This window comes from Diplotaxodon limnothrissa, linkage group LG19 (assembly GCF_057381915.1).
Source record: "Diplotaxodon limnothrissa isolate DT_005_m linkage group LG19, D_limnothrissa_male_GT1.1, whole genome shotgun sequence".
NCBI lineage: Eukaryota > Metazoa > Chordata > Actinopteri > Cichliformes > Cichlidae > Diplotaxodon > Diplotaxodon limnothrissa.
Window position 1 is genome coordinate 12570767 of NC_140614.1, and position 26898 is coordinate 12597664.

The 26898-nt window shown below is 45.1% G+C and overlaps 1 protein-coding gene across 1 annotated transcript; it reads right to left on the bottom strand.

Annotated features, from left to right (window-relative positions):
• Positions 1–49: 49 nt before the first annotated feature.
• LOC146611847 (filamin-A-interacting protein 1-like) lies at positions 50–23165 on the bottom strand. Its single transcript, XM_085342632.1, has 6 exons — positions 22998–23165; positions 11352–11629; positions 10865–11038; positions 10456–10634; positions 1209–4014; positions 50–537 (listed from the first exon to the last, which is right to left on the bottom strand). The coding sequence occupies exons 2-6, from the start codon at positions 11622–11624 to the stop codon at positions 331–333; spliced, it is 3639 nt and encodes a 1212-aa protein (XP_085198758.1). The 5' UTR covers positions 11625–11629; positions 22998–23165; the 3' UTR covers positions 50–330.
• Between the last annotated feature and the right edge of the window lie 3733 nt (positions 23166–26898).

Below are 26898 nucleotides of genomic sequence, written 5' to 3' on the forward strand. Positions count from 1 at the left end.
CTAATATAAAACAAATAAACTCATTATAGATTAAATATCCACCCCAAGAAAGAAGCCATTGATAGCAGCAGAGTCTTACCCAAATGCCCATCACAACACACTGTAAAAAACAACAAAACAAATCATGGATGTTTCAGTCTAAATGGCAGAAATGCAAATAAGAAGTAAAGAAGTAGAAAATACCTTATAAAAAGTATAAAATCAGTCTCCTGCTTAATAATAATAATAAAGAAATGCCTTGTAAACTATAGTTGAGTTGTACTCAAACACCACAGCTTTTACTATGAATCTCTCTGAAGCACCATGTAGATACGTTTGGTACTGTGTCTCTCAGGCTTTTCCTCCATTCTGTAAAGTACTGCTATTCACGCTGGATTTCTTAACTTCTATCCTCATAGACTGACTCTCAGCCCGCGACTCCAGTTTCACTCCACCGGAGACCCCCAGGGATCCCAGCGCAGCCTTTCCCGTCTTCAGGCTCTTGGACATTGGGATGCGGGTCAGCCCTGAGCGCGGTGGCTGGGCATCGTGCCCGGTCTGTTTGACAATAGAGAGAGAGTACAGTTTCTCAGGCAGGAGAATGAAAACAGTTGAGCCACACCGACACTAAGTTATGGATTCATGGTAAAAATCATGCAGGAAACAGGAATTGTAAATTAGTGCAATGTAACTGATCTTATGTGCTAAAAGAGCAGCACAAATGAGAAATGTAAACATTTATTTTTCACTGAGCGAGCGAGTGCTTGTCCAGGCCAGGTTTCAGTACGCTGCTGACGGTGCCAAGCTGTTTTGTGTCAGCCAGAGCACGGAGGGCCCCGAGCCACGGCTGTTTGTGAATGTAAACAGTAAACACAGTGTAACAACTATAAATTACAGCCTGATTAAAGCAGGGTGGCAAAATTCCACCTCATTATCTCTGCTGCTCTCAGACCTGCACATGGCCCCGTTTCTGTCACACTACCCATCGGATCCACAAAGAGCAGAGTAAAAGGGGTCCCGGGAAACACCACACACAGTGCTGCATTATCTCTCATCTCCAGAGATGTGAAAAGAAGCTCATGGTGAACTTAGGAAACCGCTATCAGCTTGAGTGTTCCTATCAACTCTTTGATCCAAAAATGTAAAAGAAAATGAAGAAGGTAAGGAAAAGAGATGATCCAACTTAAAGAAAACAGGAATTATCCAAAGCTGGATGAAGGAAAACTTACCATGCCTTGTGTCGTTCTGGAAGAGGAGGACGTAACAGGAGAAATTGTAATGCTGCTCATCACTTTGCTCTGCGTGCTCCTGGTAGTAGTGGTGGTGATTTGACGAGGCGAGCGCAAAACTGTCCCAGTCGATAAGGTCATTTCCTTGCTCTCTGTGACAGCAGCCACCGGCCTGACGACCATCTTTGGGGCGATGTTGTTGCCTAGATGAATGTGGATCTTGCTATCGTCAGTCGTGGTGATGATACTCGTGTTGCCGTGACCCTTTCGTACAGGCGATGGGACCATCTGCTTCTCGGGGGTAACCTTGAACACGGCTCGGCCCATGGTCATCTCCTGAGGTTCTGGGGAGGCAGATGCTTCGCACGCTACAGCTGTGCTCACTGTCATGATGGAGACAGGGGACAAGGGTCTTCCTAAGTTAGTGGAGGAGGTTCGGCTGGTTTCTGGAGACTTGGCTCTAGATATAGCTGTGATAGTGACTGGAGACTTGGCCCTTTCGGGGCCCTGAGACACAGCGGGGGACTTTCTCCGCTGGGTCGGAGCAGTGCCGGTGGGAATGATGGTGATTCTGGATTTGGGTTGAGATGGATTGGGGCTGAGGGGAGCAGAACTAGAGAAAACGTCCCCAGCAGTCGGGCTTCTGATTTCAAGAGTTGCCATGTTGTTTTGGTGATCTGGTGTCACTCGGATGTGGAAAGGCTGACCTGGCTTCTGGGGCATGGTCAGCTCAGAGGAGAAGCTCTCTCCATTGTGCAGTGGCTTCTCCAGGTGGGTCTCTTGAGGGCTGTTGTCCTTTCTTCTCATCCAGGGAATCCAAGATCTCTTGATACCTAAATCACTGCCAGATGAAGGTGAACGCTCAACAGCACTGCCTTTCTCTGCTGGCTTCTTCAGGCACTTCTGTCTTAAGTTGTTCATAATGTGGTTCTCTTCTTGAACAGACTTTCTTATAAAGCCAGCCGGGGTATCCTCCTCTGCTGGCTCGGAGGACGACGCTTCTGTCTGCACGCCAGTGGAGGTCACCGCCACGTCCACTATTCTTCTCCCATTCAAGCTGGGTCGCAGCGCTCGACTTTGACGCTTAGCCATCTCCAGTTCTTTGGTGAGATGGAAAACTTCAGTGCTCATGTTCTTGGCTTTCTCTTCTTCTTCCAAGAACCTCTGCTGCAGGACGGAGAAGTCCACTTGGAGCTGAGAAAGCTGGTCTTCTTTGTGCATGAGTTCGTGGATCTTCTCCTTGAGCGCTACCACGTCGCCTTGCAGTTCCCTGGTTCTGGCCTCCTCTCTCTTGCAACGTTGACGCAGATCTTCCTCCTGGCTTTCCTCCTCTCCTTTCTCGATTGCTTTATTCCGTGCTATCTGAGTCCGCATTTCCTCCACCTGCTGGGACAGAATGTTGGCTTTGTCCTGTTCACTCATGAACTTTTTCTCCAACATGTCGTACTGATCCTCTGTCTTGAGAAGATCTCCCTCTACCACTTCGAGCTGTTTGAGACGGTTTTTCAGGCGCTCAATTTCAAACGTCAGCTCCTTAACTTTGTTGTCATCTCTGATGATGGGCTCAGATGTTCTCTGCATGTCACATTTCACTGAATTCTTTCCAGAAAGTTTTTCTGTTTGCTCAAATCCATCTAACTTCTTTTTCATTTGGTTGACTTTAGAGCTAAGGTCCTTAGTTTTATCAATTTCATAAGCTAGCTTAGTGCTAAGCTCGCCCTTTTCATTCGTTAAAGTCTCTATTTTGGTTTCCATCTCTGATTTCAATTTTAGGAGCTTTTTGCTTTCTTCTATCAGCTTCTCTGTCACTTCCATAACTTTATTCTGCTCAGCTTTGACCAGGTTGCTTAAATCGTCCTTTTTCTCCTCACATGACTTCACTGTTTCCATCAGGGTCTTACGTTCTTCCATCAATGCGACGGTCAGTGATTTAAGCTTACTGAGGTCATCCTTAAGGCTCAGCTCAGACTTTTCCAGCTTTATCTCAGATGACTCGAGCTCTTTCATACGAATCTTGAGAGCTACAACTTCGTCTGAAAGCTCTTTGGTCAGGCCCTTCTCTTTTTCTAGAGCACCGTGTAACTGTGCACACTCGGCTTTGCTAACGCTAAATGCTCCCTCGAGTTTTTCCAATGCCATGATTCTTTTTTGGAGCTTCTCCACTTCCAGTCTGAGGTCTTTACTCTTATTGTCCTCCTCTTGTAGCCTCTTCCGTAGCTCCTTACACTGATTTTCTGTTTTAGTAATCTCCTCATCCTTTCCTTCCATCTCCAGCACTCGTTTTCTCAAGTTCTCTAATTCAGCAATCAGGTTTGAGTTGTCACACTCCCCCCTGCTGATCTTCTCCCTTAGCTCATGCAGTTCCTCCTCAGATCTCCTCAGTGCTCTGTTGCTTTCCTGTAGCTCCGCAACCTCATTCGTGAGGCCTGAAAGTTTTGTATTTAGTTGACGATTGAGAAGCTCCTGACCGGCTAGCTTGGCACTCATCTCTTCGTGTTGTTGCTTGAGCTTGTCGGCTTTCTCTTTAAGCTCGGCCTCGAGGCTCAGCACCCTGTGTCCATCTTCCTGAGCACGCTGCCTGGCTTCACTTAGAGCCTGCTCACGCTGCTGCAGCTGCTGGCTGAGCTCCTGGACCCGCTGGCTCTGCTGGTCTATTTGTTCCAGGTGCTGCTGCCGCTCATTGACCAACATCAGGGTGAAAGACTTCAGCTTGACCAGCTCCTCTCGCACCTTGGTCAGACGTTTGGCGTGTTCGTTCTCCTTTCTGAGCTGGTAGGCTTTCTCGTTCTCAAGCAACTTCTTCAGTCTGAAAGGAACAAAAAAAGAAAGGGCATTATTCTGGAAGGTCACTGACTTTAAACTTGAAATTTGCATGTACGGGAGGAAACTAGAGTCACAACTCCAACAGAGTGAATCTAGGAGCCTGTGGCAGGGATTAAGGACAATAACGGATTATGAAGCATCAACAACCGGTATGACGAACGCAGACTGGCAGACAAGCTGAACACTTTCTATGCTCGCTTCAAGGCTGCATCATCAACAAGTGCCCAGTGGAGAGAGTGGACAACTTCAAATACCTCGGAGTTCACATCACGCAGGACCTGTCATGGTCCTGCCACATCAGCACCGTGGTGAAAAAGGCCCGACAGCATCTCTACCAGCTCAAACGCTTGAGAGACTTCCGACTGCCCTCCAAGGTGCTCAGGAACTTTTACTCGCGCACCATAGAGAGCATCCTGACGGGAAACATCTCCACCTGGTTCGGGAACAGCACCATGCAGGACAGACGAGCTCTACAGAGGGTTGTGCGATCAGCTCCGCTCCGAGCTCCCTGACCTGCACTCAATCTACAGCAGGCGGTGCTGGACCAAGGCCAGGAAGATCGTGAAGGACATCAGCCATCCCAACAATGGACTGTTCTCTCTGTTGAGGTCAGGAAAGCGATTCTGCTCCCTGAAGACCAACACAGAGAGATTGAGGAGGAGCTTCTTCCCGCAGGCGATACGGTCTCTCAATCACACCACCACACAGTACTGACCCACACATATAGTTCTTACACACACACTGGACATTCTGGACATTTGTTTACACCAGTGGCCACTGCACAACTACACTGCGTGGTCATCTAATCTAATCACTCTATCACAAGTCACTTAAATAAATCACTTTAAGCATATTTGCACTGCACAAGACACTTACATGTGGATTGCACAGCCCTGGACATTATATTTCTTGATACCATTTAGTACTTTTACAGCTGCTGGTATTGTTCTATATTTCTTCATATATTCTTATATATTTCTATATTGTGTAATTTGTTGTACAATTATTTTATTTTTAACTTTAATATCAATATTTTATTTTATTCCTTCCAAGCTAAATTTACCCTTCATTTTAATTTTCAGATTTATTTCCTATCCTATTCATAGTCTTTTTTTCTTTAGGTCACGAGCAGTTGTCTAAGCATTTCACTGCATATCCTACTGTGTATGACTGTGTATGTGACAAATAAAATTTGAATTTGAATTTGAAAACTTTATGCACTGACTCCACACTCTAAATCAAACAGTGGTATAAACAAGCCCAGCACTTGAAGCTATCTAGAAAGAACACGGATAAAACAATTATCAGTCACAGTCCTGGTAGAACACATAATTCATGCTACAGTGTCCCAAACAAGCATCCAGAGGAAAACCTGTCAGAATGAAACACTCCAACATTCCTACTATTTTCAATCCTGCCAAAGCAATAGTACAAGAGAACAAACTGCTACTGAGTTTCACCAACACCCCCTCACCAAGCAGTCATCTTTTCTCTTAGCTCCTTTCTATGCTGCTCATGTCCATTCTCATTTCCAGCTCGAAGAAAATCCATACAAAGCAGAATGCATGCAGATGCAGTTCCTGCCTGTACACTCCCGGGGATATTGTAATACAATATTCAACCTGAACCTTTTTGCATTGCAAATTAAACCAAATTACAAGAGGCATCAGCGCAACAAGGATGACTGTGCATTTTAAACAACTCGTAAAGAGACTAAATGAGCTCCATTCAAAATGTATGTGGTCACAAGACCTCAGAAACTTGCTAGATTTAAAACTTACCCACTATTGATGCTCTACAAGTAGCACATGAACCCTGTTCTGCCCGTGCAAAAATCCACAGTAGCAGCAATAGGAGTAGCAGAGACCTCCTGTCACTTAAATCTTCCACCGGCACACTCCAGGCGTGGCATGAGGGCAATGAAAGGTGAATAACTACTGCGAGGAAACAGCAGACTTCTAGTGAGTGATGCCACCTCATCCATGTAAAGCAGTGTGAGAGTGTGTGAGAGAGAGAGCTCTGCTTCAGACACTGTGAAGGGGGTGGGACCCTTCCACAGAACCAGTGTTTTGCAAAGCTCCCCTCAGTTTTAATGCTTTTTATAAAAATAGAGATTAGCCCAATATAACTTTGTTTCCAAGTTTACTCCAAAAAAAATGAATTAGTGTTAATGCTTTCTGAGGCTCACATTCAAAGTTATATCATTGTTGCTCCATTTTCCATTCTGTGTGCAGGATAATGTCTCTGCTGTGAGCTCACTGGTACAAGAGAGAATGTCTGCTGCAGTTGCACTTTAGGGGAACCTGGACATGAATGAGGCTCCCTGCAAAGTCTACATATGATGAGGAAACCAGATATGGAAGAGTTGGATGCCTCCCTTGAGGTGACGGAGACATGGGAGGATAGAGACATGGCAATAAGAGTACGAAGCGCTACATCCAGACTGCAGCGCGGGGCCGTGTAGCTACAGTTAATCATTTAAACAAAACCACAGTTTAAAAAAAAACACGTCTGGCAGTGAACTTGTAGATAAACATCGACATTGATTCATAATGCCAGCAGCTTCCATTGCCAAGTGTGTTTAGCATACCTGGCTACTGTACAAAGAGGCCGTCCACATGTGAAAGTGTAGCTCATAACATTTCATACTTACACAGTCAGAAGTCACTGACACCCTAGAAACTGGAACTCTAAAATTACTTTCATGCAAAGGTCAGAGTCATGATGTCAGAGGGGTTTGGCACTTGTGGCCAAGTCATGTAGATTTCTAGTTTACTGTTACTAAGGAAGAAATAATTGTGGTGTACAATGTCCAAAATGGGAAAATACAAGTGTTTGTGTTACCGTTTCTATGAAGCACAGCTTAGCTTGTGTTTCAACTTTGCAAGAAATTGCTTTGCGTCCATGTAAAAGTGTGTGTGATCTAAAAGCCTGTGTCAGTAGGATGAAGATGGATGTAGAAAACAAGTGGCAAAAGGTGCAGAGCCTGAGCTCTGTGCACTCTGACTTGGTGTTAAAAGAGAGCAGACAGCATGCTCGATAACGGCAAACAGTTTAAGTTTGGAGGCCACGTCTTCATTTTGTGTGCGTGACTTTGCGCTCTTTGAAACTCCCGTCAGGAGTGGGAGCTGCTTCCTCCGTCAGTCTGAACACATTCCACTGTGCCACTTGAAATATTTAACATCTTGACACATAAATTACTTGTTGTCTGAGAGGGTGTTAATCGCTGATGGCTGCCGGTCTGAAGGAGCTTCTTCTCTGCCCATTTTCTGCATTCCTCAAGGTGTTTGGCACAAGAGCGTTTGACTTCTCTCTCTTCACTCTCATCTAGATGGCTGGAGGAGATCACATCCATAAGGATGAGAGCATGACACGCTTCCATCTCACCTGAGAGAGTGAATGACTGTCTGTTTGCATGTTTTTGTGTAGCTGTTAGCACTTGTGTCATGTTCTCTTTTAGAATCAGAATCAGAATCAGAATCAGAATACTTTATTGATCCCTGGGGGAAATTATTTTTTGTTACAGTGCTCCATTTTAAACCAACATTAAGACAAGACAGACAATATTTTAAATCAGTTTTTCCTGTTTATGTTAACCCCTCCAGCCCCTGGCTACTTTTTTTCACTTTCTAGGTAAAGTTTTAGTGAGTAAAAACTCCATAAATCTAAGGCCTAAGGGAAAAACCTGCTACTGTGTGGACAGCAAACGTCTGTCCCATCTCTCAGTGCAAGTGAGATTTGAAAAACAAAATTGGAAGTTTTACTTCCGGCTAAACAAAATTGATGTAAATTAGACAAGAATAACACTGCGTGAGCTTTACTGCGAGCTCCGTCAGGCTTTCTCTTTAATGAATATACCATGGACATGTTAGATTTCCTCCTGGAGTTGAGCTGTTTTCGCATCCCTGTGTATGGTGCAAATAGAGGAATCTGAAACGTGCAGGTGTTGACAGAGTAAAGACCTGGCAGAGTTCATCCTCTCTGCTCTCTCTCTTTGGGGTGACAGAGGCCGCCATGTGTGCGAGCCAAGGAACCTGCTGGAAACCACCTGGCATGAGATGGGGATCAACAAATGATCGAGTAGAAGTAAATTAACCCGTTTAGTTATGATTTGGTCGCTATTACCAACCGCAGCACTTACAGCTAAACTTCACTTATCCTTATCTCTCTCAATAAAGGTTATCTTATCTTATTAATTATAAAGTTTCAGATCAGATTCTTTTGGAGTAAAGTTGTGGAATGTCACTCAAACAACTTCACAAATATCAATTAGTTGTTTTCCTTCAGAAATGTTACAATAACCTCATTTGAATATTTGCAGACTCCTTTTGGTTCATGTCGGTGGTAAAGACGGACAATTTTATAGGTGTGGTCAGGGTGAGACCACTACCTATGTACCTCACTGCTTATGCCAGGGGTCTCGAACTCCAGTCCTCGAGGGCCGGTGTCCTGAAACTTTTCCATGTGTCCCTGTTGCAACAAGCCTGAATACAGTTAGTAGGTCATTAGCAAGACCCTGTAGAACGTGACTGCATGCTGAGGTGACAATTCAGCCATTTGATTCATGTTACAGCAGCTCATGAGTGAATGAACATGGTGCAATAAAAGTACTGTTAGAAGTAATTTTTCCACTTCAGCACGCAGTCAAGTTCTATACTCTTACTAATGACCTACTAATTGTATTCAGGCGTGTTGCAACAGGGACACATGGAAAAGTTTCAGGACACCGGCCCTCGAGGACTGGAGTTCGAGACCCCTGCTTATGCAACACAGAAGAGCTCGACCAGTCCAGCTAACACAGCAGGATACACCACAGACAGGTCAGCAGTCCCTCTTTCCTGTTGCTAAAACTCATGAAATACATGCAGTTTAAGCTGGTTGTGTGCACTCTTTCACTAGGGCTCTGTTTAAAACAGGGGTGGGGAACTCCAGGCCCCGAAGGCCGGTGTCCTGCAGGTTTTAGATCTCACCCTGGGTCAACACACCTGAATCACATGATTAGTTCATTCGCAGGCCTCTGGAGAACTACAAGACATGTTGATGAGGAATTTAGCCGTTTGAATCAGCTGTGTCAGATCAAGGACTAAAACCTGCAGGACTCCGGCCCTCGAGGCCTGGAGTTGGACAGTGCTAGATTAAAGTATCAAATTTCACATAAATTTACTTTAGATTAGTCTTTCTCAAACTGTGGGGCGGGCCACAGTGGTTGGTTACTGCAGGTGGTCGTTTCTGTGGGTAAATTCAGCTGCTTATTTCCCAGCTGTGTGTGTGTGTGTGTGTGTGTGTGTGTGTGTGTGTGTGTGTGTGTGCCCGTGCAAAGAGGTAATGTCACAGTTTTAAAGCAACTTTTTCACAGTCATTATAAATTGCCACATAAGTGCTCCAGTCTGTCTTACAGATGATTATGTCGTCCACATATTTTGCTGTTATTTTTATTTTGCAAACTATGAGTGCGAATAGCTTTAAATTATGCATCGCCGTCCGTTTGTGGAAGCTGCAACAAAACAATAACAAAAGAATAATCTCCAACAACCAACAGTCAATTAAACCCTTTTATATGGGAGTGTTTGCAGTTAGCAGGGCCTTCTCTCTCATACACTCCCATGGCACAAATACGCTCTCACATACAGGCTTGCTTTATCTCTATGAGCCTTCTAAACACAGAATTTCACCATCTCCCCTCCTGTGTTGTGTGTCCATGCAGCCGCTCTGAGGTTGCGAGCCCATGTCACAACCTCAGCAATGAAGCTCTGACATGTCCTTTAGCCCTGCGCTTGTCTTTCCTGCTGTTCTTCCACCCCATGGCTCTGTGTCCTCTTCTCTCAATATCTGACCTGTGTCTTTCCCACAGCAGTCCAAGTCCACCCTGCCTCTGGCCTCTCTTTCCTTGAGCTGCCTGACTCTCCCCTGCATACAAAGCTATGCGAGGTTATCATTCAGTAAGCGGCACCTCCCTGTCTTCTCCCGTCTCGCTTGCGTCACAGGTTCGATGAAGCCATCTTTCATGCAGTCTGAGATGTTTTTCAAGCATTCCTTCCCTCGACTCTCTCCCTTGAGCCACTGGATGCACTGGCTTCATAGACTACACTGGAACTGCACTTTATGCTTTCTTCTTCTTCCCCTGCTGCTTTTACCAGGTTCTCCTTCACAGTTCCTCCTTTTACTTCTCATACCTGTAAAATTCTGTATGAGCATCACATGATGTTTGCAGTGCTACAGCAATAAATTTACTTTCTGTACACCATTTTTTCACTTTATGTGCATATTGCTTTCTGTTAAATGAACATATTTGTAGGTGCTTCTCTCAAAGCTTATTTACCAAATGATTTAAAATAGCGGGGCAGCTAAACAGTGTCCAGGTTCAGATAATGGTGTTGCAATTTTACAGCCGCTGGCTCTTGCATTCCTTCCCTGATCTCCTCACCTTTCTCTCTCCTGCTCCAGGAGGTTGGTGAAGTCGTCGCTCTTGTTCATGTAGTCGGCGTGCTTCCTCTTCTCTGTGTCCAGCTCGTGGATCGTTCGCCGGTGGCACTTTTCTGCGAATAGCAGCTGACCCAGCATCCGCCGGTACGTCTCCTTGTGCTTCTCCTGCAGACGCTCGAGCTGAGACGGCAAAGACGAACACGCACACACAGAAACAAATAATTCCAGTTGCTGTGGTGCAACATGCCGAGTGTTTTGTAGCAACAACCTCCTGCCAGGTGGTGACAAAAACATTACTTTTATTAGTTTCTGTCTTGTGATTTCTTGGATTTCGAGGGTCTTGAGGCCTGTTAATAAAAAAGTAATTTTGATCATCCCTCAGGGTTTGTGACTGACACTCGCCTACTAACCTCAGTCATCGGTTTCTGGTAGACACTGTGGTTGTGTGGTTTGGTGCCTGTGATGACGCCGTCTCTCTGAAGGGCCTGGAGGGCCGAGCCAGGGACCGCAGAGCCATACTGTGACTCAAGGGCTTCTGGGGAACTCTGTTTGGACTTCAGCATGCAGATAACATCCTCTCTGGCCTGAAGTTACACAGAAATGATACAGAGGGTGTTAAAAACTTGCTAGTCTTTGCTTTGTGGATCACCAGTTTACCTTTCAGAGTTCTCTAAAGTACCAACTCGATAAAGTCTAAGTGTGGTTGTCAGTTTTCTCTGGTATGTTACATTTTAAACCACAAGAGAGAGCTGTTGTGCAAAACTTGCAGTTACTCAAGCCAATAATGTTCAGGTACTGCGCTCATCCACCCTTTCTCTTATCATTGCACTTGTCCTGCTTACAGCTGCAGATCACATACAGAAAGCTAAACACAAAGGGAAACAATGCCTCGCCCACCTGAATCTCTCCTTCCATGATTCCCAACAGTGTCAGCAAATCCTCTTTAGACAGATCCAGGATGTTCTGTCTTTTATCTCCAGCCTTGGAGGAATCCAACGGTTTGTCTTTGTCAGAGATCACCTCGACCTCCACTGTTTCCTCACCATCTTTCTGCTGGACTTTGGCCTTCAGGGTCTTCACAGGCAGGCTCACTTCCTGTTCTTGGTCACCCTGTGGAACTCCAAGTACCCCATTGGCTGGGGTGTCCACCCCACTGCTTTTGGATCTCATCCTACCTGAACCAGAGAGAGAAGGAACAGGTTTCTCTGTTTTTAATTCAGCCTTTTATTCGGTTGCATCCCACTACCATTCATCTTTTTCCTTTCATAGGTATTTTTGGTTCAGGAGTGTGTTGTTTGAGTTTGGCTTCCATTCCTGTTCACATTAACAGACCTTCTGACCTGCACTGATCCGATGACAAACACAAGCACAATCATTGTGTTTGTATTAAAACTGGATAAACATGTCTTCTGTTAACATCCCTAATCTGGAGTGAATATCAATAATTACCCACCTGTGTGTGTGTGTGTGTGTGTGTGTGTGTAGTCCCAAAATCACAAAGGCATATAAGGGTGAGTGTTGGTAGAAGTGCATGTACATACACTTATCACTGGTTCACAACTTCTGCTGTCATTTCTGAATGTTTTAAATAATTTAAAAGTAGTTTGCAACTGAGCCTGTGCACAGCATGAGTTCATTTGTATTTATGAGTCAAGTTTACAGTTGTCAAAGGTTGGAGACACAGCTACAGTCAATTTAGAATAACCAATGAACCAAACCGCCGGTGTGGCTTCTCAGTCACAGTAATCCACACAAACTCCACAGAGAAAGATTCAAACCCAGAAGCTTGGTGCTGTGAGGTGACCATGCTAACCACTGAACCACTCTGCCACCCTCTTCAGTTAATATCATTTTTTTAAAGTTATGAAAGCAGTGGGTACAACTTTTGGAGGACATGGATACACAAACTAATTTATATTTATCCTCCTACGACCTGGTGTCCACACATGTGGACGTCACATTTTGGGTTATTTAGGCCAAAATCCTCAATTTTGCTCTTCAAGGGCCTGATATCCACTTACGAGGACATTATGCTGCCACTGTTCTATTGAAATTTTAAACAAATATCCTCATATGTGGCTCTCATTTTTCTCAGAAACAAAAAAAAAGGTCAAAAAAAAATCTGGTAATTCTTTGTTTTTACATTCATCAGGTGCCAATCAGCCCAAATATCAAAGAGAAACTTAAAATGCATGTTGTGGAAGAGTTCAGGTCTTAGGAGGTTAAATTAGTTACAAAAAATGGCAAAAATGTGACATTAAAATTTCCACATTTCTGTGATGCTAAAACAAAAGCTAGGGGCAAAGACCTCTACCCAGTTCTCAAGCTGGGAGCTGACTCCACACACGAGAACAACAACCAACAATGTTAAGAGACTGAAGAGAAGTTTGTTTCTCTGTCTCTGTGAATGTGAAAACGTGCGTGTTCTTGTGTGTGTGTTCACGTTCTGTACGAACAGAGTGCTCTTTGTGATCGGTTTCAGATATGACATCAGCAGCTCTTTATAATTACAAACAGAAAAGCACCCTGAGCACCTAGAGTCCCCCTGTAAGCCCACAGTGATGTCATAGCGCCCTGACCTCTGAATCATCCCAAATAAGCCGTCCAAACTGTCAGGACTTCTCTCTGGTGCACGTTCATGGAAGTGTGCGATAGAATTCACACATATGCTCTACTGGAACATCAGTAACTATGCGTATCAGTCCAACCTGATAAAAAAGTAAAGCTCAGTTAGATTTTCTATACAATTTCGAGAAGTTTGAAAGAGAGTCTATCAAACTGCTGCTTCACATCAAGAGAAATGCTTATCTTCTTCAGTAATAAAGGTCACCAAAGTCAAGACTGCAGTGAATTCCAATGACGCTTGAAACCGATCTCTTTGAATCCCACTTGTTTCGGGGAAAAACACCCATGTACGAAAATTGGGGTGCAAGATAACAGTGGCAGCATCTCTCAGTTCAAATAAAGAGGAAAGAAAATCAAACAAACGGACCCATTAAGTGCATCCTTTATCTCGGAGTTCAGAGAGTGCACTTTGGCTCCGAGGAGATCTGGTTCTTAACTGGAGATTAATGGCGGTGCCTTCTTTCCTGCTCATACCTATTAGTTTCAGCTGTAGGCTCGCTAACGTTCATTCCAGTGTTGTGGTGCAGCAGTGTGCGCGAGTGCTGATAGTGTTGGGTCCACCATTCAAACTGTGCCAGTGTTTCTGAATGATGCCCAGAGGTCGAGGGCATTAAAATGACCACCTCTGGGACACGAGCGTGACGAAACACAGAAACATGTGTAGTGCTGCAAATGACTCTGGCAGACTTCCTAAGGACAAGATGGTTGACACCGAGTGAGGACCGTGATGGTTTATTTTTAATTTCTGGGCCGACGCCATGAAAATCCAGCTGCTGTAACAGCTCGGCTCACTTTGCAGTGTTACTATCGTTCAGCAGAGAAGGCGGGCGAGTGCAGTTAGAGCTGACAGATGTAAGAATAAAAATAGCTTCAGGTCAAATTCAGTCTTGTACAATAAAAATTCATATGAGGAAAATGTAAGAATGCATTAAAAGTAAAGCAAACAATCAAAACAAGGTTTCAGACAAACTGCCCCAGAACACAAACATTAATTCTGATCTTATTGTTGAAATGCAGCTCACTTGACTTCACGGCAACTATATATGTTTTTATCATGTTTAGCTCTGAATAAAGGCTTTTGTCCTTTTTCCTAATAGGGGGCGGGACCCTATCTCGCTACTACAGGCTCAGAGGCAGGTCACACCCCGGGCAGGTGACCAATCTGAAGCAGGGCTTTGAGTAAAACATACAAAACTTTATTTAAACCTACCAGCTAATGCAGGGGTGGGCAATCTCAGTCCACGAGGGCCGGTGTCCCTGCAGGTTTTAGGTCTCACCTTGGGTCAACACACCTGAATCACATGATTAGTTCATTACCAGGCCTCTAGAGAACTTCAGGACATGTTGAGGAGCTAATTAGGCCATTTAAATCAGCTGTGTTGGTTCGAGGACACATCTAAAACCTGCAGGGACACCGGCCCTCATGGACTGAGATTGCCCACCCCTGAGCTAATGCCTTTCATTTAGGTTTTTGGAAATAGCACATCATTTTCTACTTAGTTTAGCACTGATTTACAGTACTAATTATCCTCCTCATGAAAGGCAGTATTCACTCTTCTTTTATCTCTTGTTTGGCCTCCACCAGCTGAATATACAACTGTGTCCTCACAGGAACGGTTCTTGCAAAACTAAAACACGGATCGTAAAGAAAGCTCAGATGAGTCCATCCAGCACTCCGTGGCTCCCGCGCCGCCACCCGCCTCGTCCGCTGGGGGTTCTGGCGAGCCCGTCCAGCCTCCCGTCTCCGCTGGGGGGCCCAAGGGGCCCGTCCAGCCACCTGTCTCCGCTGGGGGGCCCGAGGGGCCCGTCCAGCCACCAGCTGCTCCACCGGCAGCCTCATACACGTCTGCAGTAGCAGTGTCATCCACGCCGCCGCCAGCTGCAGCGCCTCCGTCTCCGGCTTCATCCTCGCCAGCTGCAGCCTCCGCGTCTCCTTCCTCGTCAGCTGCAGCCTCCGCGTCTCCTTCCTCGCCAGGTGCAGCCTCCGCGTCTCCACCCACGCCGTCGCCTGGTCCAGCTCCAGCATCATCAGCATCATCAGCATCATCAGCTTCATCCCCGTCTGTAGCATCAGCATCATCAGCTTCTGCTTCCGCCTCGTGTGGTCCATCCTCGTCTGCAGCGTCAGCTGCTGAGCTGCCGTCTGGTCCTGTGCCCACCGAGCCTCGGCCAGTACGCCTGACACTTAAGAGCCGCCGCCGCTTTCCGCGGCTGGCCCCCTGAACAGCTCCGTCGTCTCCTTCGCCGCCGCCGTTGCCTTCCGCGCGGCCAGCCCCCTGAACTGCTCCGTCGTCGCCGCCGCCGCTGCCTTCCGCGCGGTCGGCCCCCTGAACTGTTTCGCCGCCGCCATTGCCGTCCGCATGGTCGGCCCCCTGAACTGCCCCTGTGTTTGGGCTGTTTTCTTGGGCTCCGGTGTTTGCTGTGCTCTGCTTTTGTTTTCTGTTCCGAGCCCTCCGTCCTGGGCCCCCGCCGCCCGCCCTGGGTTGTTTTCTGTTTGGTTTTGTTTTTCTGAGTTTCGGTTGTCTGGAGCCAGCCCTTAAGGGGGGGTGGTACTGTCACGGTCCTGGGTCTCCTGACCCAGCGTTTTTAGTTCTTTGTGATGTTTGTATTATTGTACTTGTGTGAGTTATTCTATGGTTTCTAGTTTCGATCCCTTGCCCTTCATGTTTCTCTGTGTCCCCTCTGTTCTGTGTAGTCTGTGTCTGCATGTTTGAGTTCCCCTCTGTGTCTCTCGGTTCTTAGAGTCCTCTGCCTTATGGTTTATGTCTCTGTGTTTCTTGGTTGATCTGATATCCTCGTGTTGGTGTTGTTCCCAGATCATCATACTAAATGTTGTTCCAGGATCAACATTGCAAGTGACCAATCAGAATGTTGTGACGTCATACTTTTGCGACTTCGGGAAAAACCGGCGTAAAACAAAAAACTGTACTAAAGCTGCGTGAAACTGCCTCTGTCCGCCGATCAACGGACCCTGACCCTAACCGTAACCCTTTAATAAACAGTAAGCAGAATTGATATTGTCCTTGCAACATTGGAATTTCATAAATGCACGAATGGCTTGGCGCGCAAAAGAATAACGTCACAACAATGTGATTGGTCACTTGCAATGTTGAACCTGGAACAACATTTTCATGATGGTCTGGGAACAACACCAACACGAGGATATCAGATCATCCGTGTTTCTTAGTTGCTGTCTCCACTGTGTCAAGTTCGCGTCTCTGTGTGATACTTCCTGTTTTACTTTGATGGTCCGTGTCCTATGTGAATGTGTTCTGCTTTGCTTCCTTGTCTCGTCAGTCCTGATTTCTCCCAGCTGTGCCCTCCTTCTGTGTCTCATTCCCCTCGTTACTTCCCAGTGTATTTAAACCCTGTGTTTCTCTGAGTCAGTGTCGCGTCGTCCCTCATGCTGTGTGTGACTCTCCCCTTGCCTTCTGGTATGCATTTTAATTAGCTTTTCCCAGTTTAGTTTTATATTGCTTGTGTTCTATTTTCCAGCAATAAAGCTGTGCTTTTGAGTTCAAGTTCTGTCCCCGTGAGTTTGCGTTTGTGTCCAATCCCTGCCTGCCACACAGCCGAAACATGACAAACACTGCACAGAGTGTTAGAAAACTAAATATATCTCAACGAGAAATGCATTTGTCTTTAGAAATCAACTTTTAATTTATTATTATAACAAGTCCAACATTCCTCAGCTGCACAACCTGATGACATTTAATATCCAACACTTCCTGGTAGCAGAAAATAATAAAATCATTACAGTTTCACGGCCTTTGCTGATTACAGTTTAACAACTTTTGCAGAGTCCATAAGTATTTGGACTATTTGACCAGGTTTTTCTCCATGTGCAACCACAGCTGATCTGAAATCTTGCTGTTGAAACTGCTACATATTTATCATCCTCATGGCCAATTACAGGCAACTCATGAACACAACTGTCATGTGTCAAAGCCCACTGTCTTCACAGTTTTGAGTCACCTTGACTGGTCGCTGCAGTCTTTATCAATTTAATTCCGCAGAGAGACAAGCTGGGATTCCTGAGTCACGTGACCTGAATTCCTCCCTGCCGTGAAGCATTCCCATTTGTCTTTATGGAAAAGAAAGGAGAGCATGCAGACAGTAAATCTGTACTCTAACATCAATGACCACCTGTCACAATGTCCCCACACACTCACAGCATCTAAGCCATCACCACTGATGGTGCGGCATCCAGTACTTCAATCTAATAAGAAATATCCTAAAACCCAAGTCCAAGGCCTGAGTCTAAATTTAAAGTGGGACCCATATCTGCCCCAAGGCTTGGGCAGGTCCAGCTGTCACACACGTGTATTTATAGGCCCCAACAAAGCACGTGCCTCCATTCCAAAGTGATAAAAAGAAACTGTAAAAGCTAATCAGTGGTCCGCACCGATGTTCACTTTATGGCTTACATATACCTTTAGTCCGAATGATGTTTGCTCCCAGCACGCTCTAATAAAATTTAATAGGCATAATGTTGTAGCCTGTGCCAGATACACTAATTATGTTATGGTTACACACAGAGTTAGAGTTGGAGAAAATGACTGAAAACTTATTAAATAAATGAGTCATTTATTTGCCAGTGGTTGGTCTGCTTGGGCAGATACGAGCCCTCAATCGCACAAAAGATGGTGGAAAGTCAACTACCTGCATCCTGTGTGTGTTCATTTGCAGATATTCCCTTTAAAGACACCATTAGCTGAAATAAAATTATAGCATGATAAGGTCACGAGGCTACTGAAAACTGAGCTTGTATGTGATGCTCGTATCAAGAGGTTGGGCCTGGTGGCAAAAAACTGGCATATAACCAAATTGATCTGCCGGATGAGGACGGAGGTGATGAATAAGGAAAAATGACTTTTTTGATTCGGTGTGATTTGATGTATTCACAGCACAAACCCAGCGTGACCAAAAAAGGAGAGAGAACTGCACGAGAGCATTAGGGTACCAGTTCTGCCAGAGAACACAGATAAAATGCAGCGTGCTCGAGCAGCAAGAAAAACACACCAGCCCTGCCAAGACATGAAAGCTCCAATCAAAACCGTCTCTGCGGATGGGTTTCGAAGCTACCAGTCAATCCATTTATTATTGAAACTTTTGTGAGGATGCAAGGGTACAAAGCCGCAGTCTGCTCCAGGAATCCATTTTGGGAGACGGAGCCTTCGAGCCGAGACGGCCGGTGGCCTTCACGGGTCAAATTTTACATAACAGTCTTTTCCTGGGAAAACTAAAGACTCTGTTGGCAGAAAAAGTTTGGAGTGATACTTGTTCACATTCCTTAAAGATTCTGCTTTCATAAACGTTCTTCTTGTAATGTTAAACTGAACCATCAAAAAGATTTTGTGCACATAACGCGAGCATTTACAGCTTGTCTTACTGTAATCATGGCTTCTATTAATACTTAACTAATGCTGGCATAGCACACTGGAGCAAAATGTCAGCATAGGTGGTGGGTTTCATCTTGTAGTATTCTCCTGATGTCACATTAACCTGATCCCCTCATGGGAACCAGCCGAAGCTTGAACAGTGAGCAAACCGAGAAGAATGCAGGTGGCTCTCTAAGTAAGTCTTTGCTATTAGAGCAAACACGCTCTTTGCTTGATAAACACTCAGCGCAGGTAGGCCGTTAATCAGTCACTTATAAAACAGGACGCATTCGTGAGAGTTGTTGTGAGGGCACTTTGTTAAATATTCACTCAAGCTGTTTATTCACTCTTACTGTGTAAATCCACCGGCGAACCTAGCGAGATGAAACATGCTCAGATTTGGGTCATGCATTATAAACACTGCTGCACATGAAGCACACTTAGATTAGACATAGTCTATTAGAAACATAGTTTCAAACACGACGATAAACGTCCACATTTTAACGATTCCCATAGCAACGGCATTTAGTAAGAGTCACTTGACTCTCGTTGCTAAAGTCTAGCGGCAGCATCGGTAAACCAACACCAACTAATGAAGCACTAGATCTTTCTAGATCTGGTTATCATCTTTACCCTCTCTTAAGGAAGATATTAAGTTCTGAGTGTGCTATGAATAGAAACAGCAACATATGGATGAAGCACATTCAAACGTGGGAAAGAGACATAGGCTCGGCCATTTGTCTAAAATCCTCTGAATGCCAGCTGAAGTCAGCGCGGAGCAAAAAATGGGCGACTGAGAGAGAACTTAGAAAGTCATCTTAAAGCACACATCAAACGTCTGTTTGGTTTCCATAACATGTTTTCATAGCTGTTCAGAGAACAGTGTTTTTGTGCTAACTTGCAGCTCTTCTCCAACCATTAGAGTTCTGGAATTTATTGGGAATTGGACTGGTACTGATATGGTGCACTGGAGCACTCCAAGTCCTTTTCTACTGCAAACCTCATTCACCCAGTTTCATACATATTCATGCAAACACTGTTTTCTATACCTAAGAGCTTTGTCTGACAATTGTGCACACACACACTGGACTGGAGTAGCTGTAAAATAAACATCGACCTTCCGACGGGTAAGTGACCAACTCTACTTCTTGAGCCCCTGTTGATCCCAGCTGTATGCCAGGGTGGCGACTTGCAGAACAATCACAAAAACCTGGCAGGCACAAAGGCTCCTCCCTCCATTCTGTCCTGCGTCTACTATCCTCTTCAGTCACACCAACAGCACCCAGAAGCTTTTTTAATCATTCAAATTAATAAAAGAAAATGTTGATAAAAATGTGTCACCGCTACCAAAGGTGTAAAAGTAACTGTTGCTGGAGATGAAAATTGAGCTTAGCAACTCAGCGACCCAGATATTTTATCTGAGGAGGGTGTGGAGACCAAAACAGAGGTAAAAAGGCTCCAAAGGTCAGAGAGATTAAATATGTGTGGACGGGAAAACAGTGGGCAGAAATTTCAGCTTTAAAGTTTAAGGTTTGCAGCTGGCCTTCCAGTAAACCTAAGCTATCGCACGTCGCAGCGCTCGGAATGATAATGTAACACATGGCTAACCACAAATCTCCAAACTGCTACCCATTTAAGTTTGTAAGTGAGCATTTGCATTGTCTTGTGCTGGTGCCATTGTCAGTTGTTTACCTTTTTTACAGATGGGAAAAAATGAAAAGCATTGTTGCAGGTGAGACAAAAATAAACTAAAGCATAACACGTCTGTCAGAGAAGAGCTCTGACTCGCTGAGAGACGTGTGGAGTCACAGAGTGATTGGTTCAGGGACAAAGACGGCCTGTCTTAGTCACAGAGGCCAGTCATCTTCATTCTAAAGGTGCCTTCAGATGTTTTACTGTATATGCTGGTTTGTTCTCTCCTGACCAGTAATATCGCTGGAATGATGAAGGCTGGTGTAACTTATCACACAGGAAATCACCAGGAAAGTCATGATTATGTCACTACTGGCAAACAGGGGAAAAGTTTACAGAATGGGTCGTGAGGTTTGTTCCCAGCTGTGAAATTTGAAATGTCTCCTGATGCAATCCATATTTAATGCCAGAGCGGTCCAGGCACATCATGGTCCAAAGATCCGAACCTAATGAATGACATCACTCGTCTTATTATCGTTAAACATCAACAGCCAGTTAACCAGTCCCCTGTTTTTAGCACGTATGCGTCGCCATTCTGACCACAACATATCAAGTGCTCTTTAGAATATCTTGGGTTGCCATGGAGTTCTGGGCTTATTTTTAAATGAAGGGCACATGAGTTATAAGTGCCGCTGTTCTGCGAAACATCCCGAAGTATCTAAACTGCATTTTTGGAATTCAAGACCAGGGGCATTTATACGACTGTAGCTGTGCATGTGTCGGTGACAGCTGTTGTCGAGGCCCCCCAGACACGCAGGAAAGACACCGGCTACTGGCGGAACAAGCTCCGCCTCCTGTTTCTGTTAGTGCACGTGTCATAAAATGAATTAGCCCACATGAACACGAACACACAAGATAGAGGTACAGGTGCATATCGATGCAAGTATAAAGAACGGTATCATGATAAGCAACATTTACAGGGTGCTGAGGTGTCGGTGTCAACGTTTAATCCTGGAACAATGCTGTTCTGTCATGTGTACCACTGTGTACTCACTGCTAAACTATGTCACCTTGTGCATGAGAAACACCTTAAGTGACATAGAGCTCAAGTGATGTCGTGAGGTGACACACGAATCAATGCTGCTCTGGCGGAGACCCAGCCTCAGCTTAGTTTCAGTTAATCAGAGACTGCATTATTGATTTACACAAAGACTGATCCATTAACAAGCTGGGACTGATTACAGTCACAGATCTGTCTCTTCTGATTGCTCATTCAGCTGACTGAATTTCTACAGTGGCCAAATGTAACTGAGTACATTTACTCAAGTACTGCATTAAAATACATGTTCAGGGTTCTTGTTCTACTTTAGAAACCTTTATGCTTCTGTTATATCTATTTATATAGTAGGCCAAGTCTGTGTATGTTTTACATATAAAAAAATAAAAAGTAAGAAAAAAGAGTTAAAAACAATCCCGAATTGAATCAGCTTTATTTCTATGGCGTAAAATCACAACAACAATGTTATATTGTAAGGTAATACACTGCATGATAATACAGAGAGAACCCCAACAATCAGATGGCCTCCTATGAGCAAGCACTTGGCAACAGTGGGAAGGAAAAACGTCTTTTTAACAGGAAGAATCAAACTCCAGCCCCAACCTGCCACGGTCACGTGCGAGAGGAGGAGCTTAGCCACTCCATCAGCAGCATGCAACATACATAGTAACACTGCAGGAATAACAATAACGCACTGCAGTGACTGTGTGACCACAGAGTAGCTTTAAGTATGCTTTACTATCAATAACCCACGAAATATCATTAGAACTCCTTCCATCGGTGAATTTCACAGACTATCCTGAGAGTGTGCAGGAGTAAAGAGGACTTACAAGCACAGAAATGTTAATGAGCAATCTCTCTGCACCGGGTCTCTCTGTCCTGAGGCAGGGCTGGTACCACTGGAAGGCAGGAAGGGAGAGGCTGCGCTGCGGTCTCGAACACTCAAGGAGGAAAGAAAACCCTCGACTCATCAGCGGGAGCTGGCCTTGAAGAGACCGAGGCGCATTTCACATTTTTCTTTTCAGTTTACTGAGACAGGGTGACGTATGGCCTGACAAACAGCGACTGGCAGGAGCCATGTGTCTCCTCCTAAACACTGGTGACTTCATGTGAATGAAATGGAATTCATTTCGGTGTCATTACATCCCATAAATATTCCAGATGAAAGATGTCATCGTGCTGCAGCTCGTCGGGCCTAAGCTTCTTAATGCTGAGCAGCGCAGCAGTGAGAGCTGCATGAGGAGGCGAAGGCGGCGCGTGTGGGAGACGTCGGGGGCAAAGGTCGACTGTGTGAATGTGTACGATATCATTCTCATTTCTTTGCAATATCTCAATAAACCACCATGCCCTGCTGTGTTGTGGGTGTTTCCTCCCACATGCCCACATTCTTTACAGTAAATGGTCTCATTCACACAGTAACAACGTGTAATTCATTGAGAAATGTTTGATTCATGACTTTCTTTTATCCGAACGTGCTGCATTTCCATTATCAGCACAGAGACTAGTCGTGTGTCTGCTCGCACACTAATTAATTCAAAATGTTTAAACGCTCATTATTTGGAATTAATCACACAGGAATGTGGGGAATAGTGTTTTCATTCACATACTGCAGAACAAATGAAGCCAGGAGACTCTTTTGACCAGTGCTCTTTACTGGCTCAATAAAACTGATGACAGCCGAGCAGCAGCAGCACCTGCACTCAGCCGTTTCATTCACTACAGCCTGAAAGCAGAACAGCTGATAAGCTCCACTCTGCTAGAACCGCATGTTTGTCATTGGCTCTTTCCCTCTAAATAGCAGAGATTTTTTTTTCTCCAGCATGAGAGATGCAAGAGATGATCACTCACCTGCCGCTCTGATGTTTCCAGAATGTTTAACCAGTTAGTAAACACAGCAAGTAATCCTAGAATCAAAAATAATAAAAGGCAAGAAGGAAATACAGAGTCCACTCGTATCCTCTGGCTTGTGTGGTCCACTGGTGGTGTCTGCTTCCCTGCTCTCTCACTCTCTCCCTGCCTCTCTTCTTTTAGGTCGTCGGGTCAAGAAGGGAATGGTAGAGAGCAATAACAGAGGACTGTAACTTCCCTCTCTCTCACACACACACAGATACACACACACACACACACACACACACACACGCCCTCTCTCGCTCCCACAGCCTATCCAGTTCTGTTTCACATAGCAGGCTAGCACACACCTCTCATTTTCTTTCCCTCCTATCCCTTCAAGAAGCCAGTTGATGAGCGGTGTGTGTGTGTGTGTGTGTGTGTGTGTGTGTGTGCGTGCGTGTGTGTGTGTGTGTGTGTGGAGGGGGGCATGCGCTATTCTCTTCCCGCTCTGTCTGAAAGAGGCCGTTGCCTGGTGAGGTGGACTGTGATGTCCTTTGTCACAGGGCCAGATCTTTTCTCCAAGCCACATCCACCATCATCCCTCTCTGTGCTTTTTGACCAGAGTCACAAAAGCCAGAAGTATACTTCTATATTTAACTCATCCACTGCTGCCAGCACGGGTGCCACTAGCAGCTGAGGCTAGCTGAATGCTAGATGTTTTGGCCGGCCATTCAGAGAGCCAACTCTCCCCGCTGACCCTCGGTGACAGCTGAACAGTGCTGTGCCATTCTCACAGGCTGGGAAAGTCCAGTGACAGCAGCCACCCAAGCCCTAACAGTGGCCGAGTAACCGCCAATTGCCGTCTTGGGATGGTTGAGCGTGGCCAAACTCTCCAGGACTTTGGCAGCCAGGCTGTCTTTTTGGCCCTGCTTGCAGAAAACAATCTAATTTAGGGAGGCGAGCAGAATCTGAGGTGCGGTAATTGTGCTCTGCATCAATGGGAAGAGCTGCTGCCAGGGTGCTGCTGAGTCAGAGTGAGTAAATGAACCTAACCTTGGTTCACCTACCTGTTTTATATGTGGGGTAGTTCGCTCTCAAGTCCAGCATAAATAAATATATACTGAAAAGCAAAGACAACATCTAGTCCATGTAGTTTAGATCATAACTGAAGAGCTCATTACTGCTGGGAACTGTGCATCTTTACTGGTTATAAAAGCCCGGCACCAGTGGCACATTTTCTTGACACGCTGATTTGCGATGATGAAAAAGAATAAGTAAAACATGGCGTAGGATGGAAGGCTTAGAGACAACGAAATAGGTGAGTCTGAGCTGGTTTGGATCTGGGCAGAGGACATCTAAGGACAGGGATGCCGGAGATGGGGCCAGGCAAGAGGAGAGGAGCAGTACGGATGGAGGAAGATGAAGAGGATGGGAAGAGGAATGCATGATTCCCAACAGGAAGTGAAAATGAAAAGGGCACCTCACTCTAGAATCAAGCACGAAGACAGATGTGACCTATTGAATGAAAAGGAAATGCCAAAATGAAAGGTGTCTAGCAGCTCTTCTAACTCTGCACTGAACTTTAAAACTGTCTTAACTGTAAAATATCTAAGCAGTAAAACTATATTTAAATATTTGCAAAATCTCATCGTCTCTCCTTTCAAAACAGTACATCACATTAAGGACATAATGGTTCCTTTTCAATGCTACAGTTCATCACGGCTCATACAGATGGTTTTGTAATATCTTGCCAGCAGTAGTCCAGTATATGCTCTCAGATTTGATATCATATACGCTAATGTAAGGAGCATAAACTGTCCTTTATTCTGCATGCGTGTAAATTATGATAATGTAAACAGTGAAGTGAAAGCACTTTGCATGTGGCCCATGGCAGAGATCAGCAGTGAGTGATGGTAATGTTCCGAAACATAAACCCAGAGCTCCTCTGCTTTCTTGTCTGACCAGGACAGAAAGTTTAAAGATTTCAAATCACAGTTACGGGTGATGCACAAGGAGTCATGGCGGTCTGCGTCTTTCTGTTACTAAAGTGAAAGTCCTGTCTGGTCACCAAGGAGCAGGGCTCGGTGCACATAATGACGCTCTTATCTCTATGTGGAAACCAAAGCAAACAAAAGAGGCAGCGGCGAACAGACTCACGTACTCCCTGAGGAGTTATGTCAGATGGACACTGATGCATTCACTCCCTGTTTGTCAGAGCAGTTGCGTTCAGGAGTAGCAGTTGCTGGATTATCTGGGCGTGGTGCTGATGTCATGTTTTGTTCCATAAAGTGAAACCTTGCTGCAGCGGACATAAACCCATGCATACACTTCTCTGCTTCTTCAGATTCCTTTACTTCTGTTGTCATGAATCATTTCTCCAGGCGGCCTATCTGAAGATGCAAAATCACCTTAACGTGCACGCGCTCTGCAGCTAACCCAAAGCTTTGAACTTTTTCTCATCCTTATTTGTGACAATCAGCATGAATGAGCGCAAAGAAAAACAAAGCCCATTTGTTTGACAGGCCTCTTCCTCCTCACATATGAAGTCATTCCTCTCCATTTGGTATCGGAGAAGAAGCTCTAGCCAAACTGAGGTCATGAGAAGGTTATTTTGATTGGATGCCATAATTCCCACACCCAGAATGAAGTCATGTGGTGGGATTCTGTGAGGAAGAGGTTTGTTATGATTTCAATCTGTACACAGAATGCCCGGAGGACGGTGGGCCCGTCAGGGCGCTTTGGGCTGTGGTTGTTATGAAACATGTGGGCTGGTGGAAGGAGCTGCCATTCCTGTACGATGTGATCAGAGCGAATCGCACTCACGTCTGATAAATACAAGATGGGTGATAAAATTTTGCTATAAGATGTCAGCTTCATGACCCAGGTGGAAGCAAAAGTCTTGGTTTGAGGTTTAATCGAGGGAAACGTAGGCAGAGAAGATAACATGACATCTGCACTGTATGATGTTACATACCAGACTCTATTATGTAAGTCTTTCATATCTCCATTTTTCACGCCGGTCTTTCCCATCCAACGGTCACGGCTGTCTTCACATCACTCCACCAGCATTAGCGAGTCTCTCTTCACTTCTACTTCTTCTGATCAGCCGTCACCTCGGCTCTCCCGGGTCGTTTTTAGGTTTGGCCTCGCTGAAGGATGCTGATGAGCTGTCCAAGCAAAGTGAGATTAGGCTAAACTGAGAAAACAGAGACAGTCGTATTCTGGGCCTGAAGCCATGAAGGGACTGAAGATGTTTTTAGATGAAGGGATGAAAAGACAAAGAGAACGGCACTGATGTGCAAACCTAAGGGACGGGAAATGCACCAGTCCTGCTTGAAAGCATTTTGAAAAATTGTAAAATAATCTACAAGACATTTTGTAACACAGCTGTGGCTCAGTTATTCAACACTGCCTGGTATAAGGTGACCGAGAGTTCCACTTTAGGCAGTCATGTGATTTATGCCAAAACTTTAATCTGCATAGTTTTTTGTTTAAGCTTTCAGGAATGCATTCAAATGACCACAGTGTAAGAAAAAAGCTGATGGTTTCTGCATGATCCAAAAAGTGTTGCCTGAAGATTTGAATGACCTGTGGCAACACGAAAAGTGAACCTGGAACGCTTAGAACAGGTGAAATTCCAAGAGAAAGCTTCCAGAGCGACAATAAAAATATTTTGCCAACTGTGTTTCTGCATAAAATTAAAAATATTTGTTAGCGTACTGCTACCTGACACATGCACATGAGTAGGCTGCTGGAGGTCACTTCATGGAGCTCTGGTTCCATGTGCTCCTCCTGTTGCCAGGTTATTGGCCTTCTACGGCCCTGTCCAGCTCTCTTCCTGATATCCTCCACACTATTGTGACTGTGCTGTGAGACACAACAAATCTTACAACAACACAGATGGATGTACGGAGAGGTA